At 34.2% G+C, this 8,953-nt stretch overlaps 2 protein-coding genes across 2 annotated transcripts in view; one reads left to right on the top strand and one right to left on the bottom strand.

The window, feature by feature from the left end:
* The window catches only part of LOC106870312 (uncharacterized), a 48,072-nt gene extending 39,701 nt beyond the window's left edge, over window positions 1–8,371 (top strand). The window contains exon 4 of the mRNA XM_014916334.3: window positions 7,073–8,371. The gene's annotated coding sequence lies outside the window, so the exon portion shown is untranslated. The remainder of the gene's footprint in view (window positions 1–7,072) is intronic.
* The window catches only part of LOC106870311 (atrial natriuretic peptide receptor 1), a 142,244-nt gene continuing 141,569 nt past the window's right edge, over window positions 8,279–8,953 (bottom strand). The window contains exon 25 of the mRNA XM_089364958.1: window positions 8,279–8,469. Coding sequence (XP_089221084.1) covers window positions 8,391–8,469 — 79 coding nt within the window. The 3' untranslated portion in view covers window positions 8,279–8,390. The remainder of the gene's footprint in view (window positions 8,470–8,953) is intronic.

The following is an 8,953-nucleotide window of genomic DNA, read 5'->3' as shown; positions in this document are numbered from 1 at the left end:
GTGTTCCAACGGGGTGGTAAAGACACTTTTGAACTGGGCATTCAGTATCTCACTGATCCTGGTTGGACTATCTGTGAGGGAGGCCATCCTTTTGGAAGAGGGGTCCTATTTTGCAGCGTACTGAGGCTGTTTCTTTGAGATAATGAAAGAAGGCTTTGGGTTTGACTTAATGTTTTTTATAACCCAGGCTTCTTTGTCTGCTCTCACCCTCACATAGGATTGTTGCAGCCTTTTTCCAATCTCCATCAGTGTCGTTTTTAGGCGGGACCTTTCACTACTTCTGGAATGTTGGTTGAAGCAATTTGCAACCTTTATCCGTCATCTTATAAGGATCTTCCTCTCCTTTGGAATCTTGTTCCTTTTTGTTTTGGCCTTGTGCTCTGGGACATATTTCTGGCATGTGGTTTGCATAACAGACGTGAAATATTCTAGTTCCATGCCAATGTCTGGTATGGAGAGACATTTCGGCCAGTCCTGTCTGAGGATCTCTTTTTGGATCGATTTCCAGTCTGCTTTGTGGAAGTTCAGATTGGAGAGATTTTGGGTGCTTCCTTTTGACTGTGTCTCTGGCTACTTTTGGTCCATACATAGACAGCTCTCTTATGTTGTAATCCGAAACTAATGTCGGCATCACTTTCACATAATGAACAATGTCCATATTGTTTGTGAAGCAGAGATCCAAAATGTTATTCGCCTTAGTGGGTCTGAGTACAACTTACTCAGATGGTGAGGTTGAGCAGGGTTTTCACTTGTGCTTGTTTGCAATGAGCCATTCCTGAGAGCATGAGGCCTTCGGACCATTTGACATTGGGGAAGTTGAAATCACCCATAAGAAATATGCTCACATGGTGTTCCAGTTTCATGAGGATTTCTTTAATTCTTGTGAGGCAATCTTCAAAGTTGCCGATGTGCTTTGAAGCATCCTGTGGGTGATATATATTATGACTATATTGTGTTGTCTTATGTATACAATTAGGGTGTCGCATACCGAATTGGAGTATGACAGTAAGACCTGGGGTGTGAGGTCTTCATGGATGTATACAGCAACTCCACCACGGTTTCTTTCCTTTCTGTCTGTTCGCCATATGGTATATTTTGGTATGTGTACTTCTGCATCCTCTATATCAGGGCTCAAATGAGTTTCCACAAGTGCTATGCATAAGGCTTGATTGCATGCAGCAAAGTCTCTCAGGAAAAAAAATTTGCTTTTGTTGTTGTGATGCAACAGGCCTCCAATATTTAATAAAAAATATTGACGTGACGACTGTGCAAACATTAGGGGAGGCCATCCTGTGTCTGTTGATTGTGCAGTGGTGGGCAAGGTTCATTGTTTGCACTTGATGTAGCCAGGTCAGCAGCTACACAATCTTTTTCACCATGTACAAAAAAGACTCCTGCTTAGCTGCTGCCTTGCACATAACATCTGAAGAGCACACTGCATTTGTATATTTTTTTCTATGGAGGTGATTGGTGCCTTTCCTCAGGGAAGTATTTCAAAATCAGAATGAACAGGAAAATTGGAAAAGTACCCCCACTGAACTAAGTTTGAAGCGGGGGAATATTTGAGAGGAAATGCAGTGATTTTATGAATGTGTATACTTATTGTATGTATGCATATATATATATGTAGATGCAGATGTGGCCGTGTGATAAGAAACTTGCTTCTCAATCACATGCTTGTGGGTTCAGTCTCAGTGTAGCACTTTGGGCAAGTGCGTTCTTCTATAGCCTCAGGTTGACCAAAGCCTTGTGAGTGGATTTGGTAGATGGAAACTGAAAGAAACCAGTCATGTATATATGTGTGTGTGTGTGTGTGTGTGTGTGTCTTTGTGTCTGTGTTTGTCCCCCCACCAACATTTGACAACCAGTGTTGGTGTGTTTACATCCCTGTAACTTAGCAGTTTGGCAAAAAGGACTGATAGAATATGTACCAGGCTTTAAAAAAAAGTAGTGTAATAGTGTAATACCTGTTTATTCATACTGTTTTGAATTAATCTTGCATTATCTCATAGCTTTGAGGTTTCAGTGATGTGACTTGCCTACTTTTTAGAGTGACATTGCAGGGTAGGTGAGAGAGCCTGGGTTTAGCCAGTTTGAACATAAAACAGGTAGAATATTTTGGCTGGATATTATGGATATTATGGCTAGTTTAAATGTTAAAGGGTTAAATCTTGCTCCTTTTGATGTTATTCTAGACATAAATGCTTCCATTATTTTACATATAGCTCTGATGCATGTAGACTTCCTTAAACCTACTCTCATTAGCCAGTGTTTTCAAGACTTGAAGTTATTGATCCAAATATTCAGTCAGTGTTGTTTGAAATTAACAAGCTGGTCTCTCACAAATTTCTCATCTTTTGGTTTAATGAAGATCTCCTCTTTCAGGCAGTTTATCACGTTCTTGCAACTGTCACAGCCATTCTTGAATATGAATATTTTATCTGATATGAAGATGTGTTTAGTCTGTTTGATACCAGAAATACTGGCAAGGAAATTTTCAGACATATACATAATCAATGTCTGAATTGATACCAATTAGAAAGATATTGTGTTAAGTCTCTTGGAACATAGTAGTCAGCTCCTATAAGAGCTGTTTAGTAAACTGTCATAAGAAGCAACAAAAAGAATTCTCTATACTAGAGACTTTATTATTCAACAACCAATGATGCATTACAGCTTCCAGGAAGGAAGTTGAACTGTATCATGTGATACATCAATTTTATAAGAGTGTGGTACCACAATATTAATCATTAACTATAGTAACTAATAATGCTGATAATTAAATTATAATGTGGTAATTACTAAATATGATAACTAAAATGTTAATTGAACTATTATGTAGTAATTACAAATTGTAATAAGTGACAGTACTGTTAATTAATCTATAGTGGAGTGATTACTAAATGTAGTTACTAATAATGTTGATATTAAATTACAATGTAATAATTACTAAATATGATAACTAAAATGTTGTTAATTAACTACATAGTAATTACAAAATGTAATAAGTAACAGTGCTGTTAATTAATCTATAACCAAGTAATTACTAAATGTAGTAACTAATAATGATGATTAATTAAACTATGTCTAGTAATTATTGAATATATCAACTAATAATGTTGTTAAACCACAGTGTGGTAATTACTAAATGTAGTAATTAACTAAATAAACTACTGTATAATAATTACTGAAAGTGGTATCTAATAATGTTGTTAATCAAACTGGCATAGTAATTACTAACTAACTGGTATAGTAATTTCTAATTAACACAATAGTCAAACAGTTGTAAGTGGGTGATCAGTGTATCAATCTTGTTAATGTAATTAAAATATTATAATTAGGCTTTATTCAATTTTGAAATTAAGGTTTCTGTTTTGACTTTTATTGCTTGTCTAATATAATGTAGAGTTAATTAAAATACTACTCCAATCATTGGTTTAACAATGTAAGGTAGAGGCTAAGAATTTAAAGAAATAAATCAGATAGGGCCAGAGAGGAAGAAATCTTGATGTTTGCTCACTGGCTCAGGAACAAAATTTGCTTAGGGTGTGCAAACCCAGATCCAAAAATTTTTACAAAGTCTTGTTTTTTGTATTTATTTCTGTTCTTTGTGAAGAAACCTAACGTTGATCTACTTCTAACAGAACACTTTTTATTCACTGTTTTCTGAACCTGAGAAAAGTAAGTAGGGGTGCAAATTTTGATTTTGCACCCCATAAAAATTCTAGGGTGTGAACTTGCTCTCCCTGCACACCCTATTTCCAGGCCCAGAGAATGAGACATGTGGCTGTTGCCTGACCTGAACATGTATATCTCAAAATTTGCATGATAAATATAGGTTCTGGTTCAAATGTTTGTAACCTGGTGAACCTTCCTAAAGGCACTCAAGGATTATGTTGTGATATTAAATTGGTGCATAAACATGTAGACATGACCTAGCAGCCACTGGTGATATATATATAGACACTACCTAGCAGCCACTGGTATATAAATGTGTAGACCCCACTTGGAAGCCACTGATGTATAAACATGTAGACACTGCCTAACTACTATAGATATGTAAACATGTTGACACCACTTGACAACCTTGTTGTATAAACATGTAGACACCACCTAGCAGTTACTGGTGTATATACATACAGATGCTACCTAGCAGCGACTGCTATATAAACATGTAAACTCCACTTGGCAGCCACTGAAGTATAAACATGTAGACACCACTTGGCAAAAACTGGTTTTATAAACATGCAGACATCACCTAGCAATCACTGGTGTCTAAACATGTCAGCAAACCACAAAGATCTATTTCAGAGTTGTCCTTGCATAAGAATATTAAATATCTCAAGCAATAAAATCCTTGGATCAAATATCTCTAATTCTACTGCAACAAAAGAAGTATTAACTGCAAATTGTTTATAGTCTTGCTCTCAGTGAATCCTCCTTGACTAAGCTTCCAAACCCTACGGCAAAGACAGACTAACACATTACCAAAGGAAAGCTGTAAATTTAACAGCTTTTTATTAATTCTTACTCTTCCTTCTTTTTTTTTTTTTGAAAATCTTTATTGTAATTTATCTAGAACAGTGGTTCTCAGCCATTTTTCTTCCAAGGGCCCCTTTGATTATCTTATTCTGGTGGACCCCCATAACCAGTCAATGTTTTAAAAACTAGTTTTATGGAAACTTTTTTCAAAATTCCTATTTTATTTGTGTTGGTTGAATCATGTAAAATATCAGAAAAAGAAACCTACTTGTTTCTTGCAATACATACATCTAAAGCAGGGGTTCTCAACTCATTTTATTTTTTATCTATGGACCCTTTTGATTATCATTTTATTCTAGTGGACCCCCCATAGCCATACATTGTTTGAAAACTAGTTTTATAGATACTTCTTCCAAAATTCCTATTTTGCTTTTCACACATCAGTCCAACCCATGCTAGCATAGAAAATGGATGTTAAACGAAAAAACATCAACTTGTGTAGGTTGCATTATGTAAAATGTTAGAGAAAGAAACCTAGCTGTTTCTTGCAGTAAATACCAATGCATACATATAAAGCAGAGGTTCTCAGCCATTTTTTATTTATTTATGGACTCCTTTGATTACTATCTTATTCTGGTGGACCTCCATAGCCATTCGATGTTTAAAAACTAGTTTTATAGAAACTTCTTCCAAAATTCCTATTTTGTTTTACACATGTTCACATGTGTAGGTTTAGCTATGTAAAACATCAGAGAAAGAAACCTAGCTGTTTCTTACAATAAATATATCTAAAGCAAGTTTTTCATGGACCCATAGAATACTAATGTGGATCCCCAACTTACTATTTTACTGGTATGCCCCCCCCCCCCCCGTCGACCAAATACAAAATATTATATGGACCCCAGTTGAGAACCACTGATCTAGATCGTTATAGCAGTCATATGATAGAAGTACAGTCATTCTACCCATTTGATAGCACACAAAAATGTTTAATGAAACTAACATTCAGTTATTAGCAACAAAGCAGTGTTAGTACCAAATAGCAATCTCTGTATCCTCCTTATTTAATGTGGGTGTACTATAAGAACACCATGATACATTTCTGTGCTTTCTAACACTGTGCTGGAATACTGTGGTATTATGACATTCTTAAAGAACAGCCATATTAAGTAAGATATACAGATTGCTAAATTATTGTTTATTTCATTCAGAGTCAAAATTTTCATATTTTCATTGCTCAACCATGACTTGGTCACTGACACATTTCCACTGTGCTCAGATTAAAGTGGATGAAAATTTTGACACTTCGTGAATTGAATTAAAGTGAATTCTAAAAGTTCTTTTGTGTGTTAATAAATCACTAAGGTGTGTTATTAAATCACTAAAGTTTACTTAGAAAAAAGACTTCTAACTCCTGCAATTAATAATACTTCTTTTGTTGCAGGAGAAATAGGGAAATTTGATCCTAGCAATTTATCATTTAAATGTCAAATGCTCTTATACCAACATTTTGTTAAGTATGGGAGAATTGAATGTCTAAAATGTCTAGGTTTAGATTTTGTTAACATAATTCAGATGACTAACAAAGGATTGGTTTGAACTATTGTCAATAGGTGTCTTATTACTACTGAACTAAAACATCTGAGGAATGACTAGTTGAAACAATTGATATATGAATTTCAGAAACTAGTAGTAGATACACAAAACAATTATTATCTTATTCGGGAGAATTGTTCTGTCACCCAGATACAAAGGTTTCCGTTTTTAAAACAAAAACTATGGTGTTTAGTTATATGTTAATAAACAACAGAATGTTTAACTGCATGTTGACTCATTAATAAAAACCTGAGGTATTTAGCTGTATATTAGCATTATGCTAATAACATTTGTGGTGTTTAGTGGTATTTTAACATTTTGTTAATAACTATAGTGTTTAGCTGTATGTTAACATGTTAAAAAACTATGTTTTGCTGTATGTTAACATGTTAAAATCTATGGTATTTAGCTATAATTTACATGTTAAAGAACTATGGTGTTTAGTTGTATGTTAACATGTTAGACTCTATGGTATTTAGCTATATGTTAACATGTTAAAAAGTATGGCGTTTATCATTATTTTAACAAAATCTTGAGGTTTAGCTGTATGTTAACACTTTGTTAATGAAAACTATACTGTTTTATCATATTGTTAATGGAAAATATAGTATTTCAACATATTATAATGTGTTAAAAACTATAGTGTTTAACTGTATTTTTGACCACTGGTAATGACACATGATGTTTAGCTGAATTTAAGTAAGTAAATAAAAACTATAGTGTTTAGCTGTATTTTACCATATGTTAACAAAGAGTATGGTGTTTAGATGTAAATTTTATGTTAATGCAAACTAAAGTGTATGTTGTATTTTCATGTAATCGTTACAAAAATTGTATTGTTTAACTGTATTTTAAAGTAAACGTTAATAAAACTGTACTGTCTATGTATATTATACTAATGCTGTACTATCTACCTATCTATAAAACAGAGATGCCAACATTTATTTCTACATATATGATAGAATTAACTTTTCATTCAATTCTTCTTTTACAGGGTACCTCCATCAGATTGGCTGAAAGATAAAACAACAATTTTAAAGGCATTAAATTAACCAAGTAATCACAGTCATGATCAAAATGGAATGATTGAGATTTGTAAAAAAGATAAAGAGACACCTCACATCTTCCTATCATATGATTCACCTCAGCACTCTAATTTTGAAGTCAGTTAACTGTCTGTAGCTCATCCTGTTTAAACCTTTTACATTCAGATTACTCTGTCATATGATATGCTTATTTATTTACATTGTTTTGAACAATTCATGCATTATTTCGTAGCTTTGAGATTTTGATGATGTAACTGTTTATTTTTAGGATGACATTGTAAGGTAGATGTGAGTAGCTGGGTCTGGTTGATTTTAGTATAAAAACAGGTAGAATATTTGGGCTGGATATATAACTTATTTAACCCTTTTGCATTCAAACCAACCACATCTGGCCAAACTATTTAGCATGTTTTATACTGAAATAGGCCAGATCTGGCCTCTCACCTCAACCCTATAATGTCATTCTAAAACTAAACAATCATGTCATTGAAATCTTGAAGCTATGAGATAATGCATGATTAATTCAAAACAATATGTATATAAATAAACATTACGTTTGACAGTATAATCTGAATGCTAAACAGTTAAAAAGCTTAAAGCTGGTTATTCATTGTAGAAAATGTTTCAGTTTTGACACATCTGAGACAACTGTGTGAATGATATCCTCTTCCTCCTAGGCACCTCACTTCACATTTATCACACGACTGAAGCCATTAACGTCCCCATTCCACAAGTCCCAAGTAATTTATCCAGAGTTGTGCAAGCAGCATCACTTCCCATAATACATAGGGGAAAAGTTAATCACCACTGTAACATCTGCAAGATTACTGCCTCTGTGCATTGCATAGGATGCAAGGTTCCCTGCTTCCCAAATTGAAGAGTTCTCCTTTCCACAATATCTCAGCCTAGATGACTCTCTAAGCAAGACTCCCACCAGAAGAAATGTCACTTTGTTTTTTGCGTACCACATTTCCAATTTTAGATTGCATGCACTCAACAAACCTCATTTCAAGTTTCCTATTTCATTTTTATCCACTCTCACCATCATTTAAACTCTGTTACTAAATGTAATGTAACTTCTTACTGTTCCAACTCAGCAGAGTGATTGAAAATGTCTCAGCAGCTTCAGAATGAAACCTCCACAATTCACAGACATTGCTTTTATCCATTGACTAATTTTATATATATGTAAAAAAAAAAAAAATTCTGGAATAAATGATAAACATTAAACAATTTTTTAACATTTACTGAACAGTTTTCTTTTTCTTACTCGAACTGATTCTGGTCGACACTTCCTGGTACATTGGCTGAGTCTTCAGGCAATGGTGGTACTTGGACACTTTTACTGAATGAGAAAAAAGAAAATAATGGTACAATAGGTTCTCCTTTGTTTGTACAATTTTAAAAGTTTCTAATCTAAGCACAAGGACAATGATTTTAAGGAGAGAGGTTTAGTTGACATCACAGATGGCTTAAAGAAATTTAGCAAATTGTACATTAAGTGTTGACATTTAATTAACATTTAAAATAAACATTTACGTGTTGAAGGTGCTGCTGTGTTCCATCTCTGAATGCACGAGTTGATATTTCATCAGGTGATGAAACAGCTCCGTAGGTGTTTCAGCCCCTTCCACTGTAACATTAGAACTCCTTCAGACCACCTGCTAGTTTAAGCAACAAAACTACTGCATGACAGCATTAGCTTTATTGAGTCAGATGTTATGACTCTGGGCCAGATGTTCCTACCATGCTCAATGCTCAGTCTTGCTGCATCACTTCTATCTCTTGAGCCAATCATAATGGCTTGCCTTGTATGCAGCTTTTGACAA

This window comes from Octopus bimaculoides, chromosome Z, assembly GCF_046866305.1.
Source record: "Octopus bimaculoides isolate indiv1 chromosome Z, ASM4686630v1, whole genome shotgun sequence".
NCBI classification, from domain to species: domain Eukaryota; kingdom Metazoa; phylum Mollusca; class Cephalopoda; order Octopoda; family Octopodidae; genus Octopus; species Octopus bimaculoides.
This window is presented reverse-complemented; position numbering and strand designations above follow the sequence as displayed.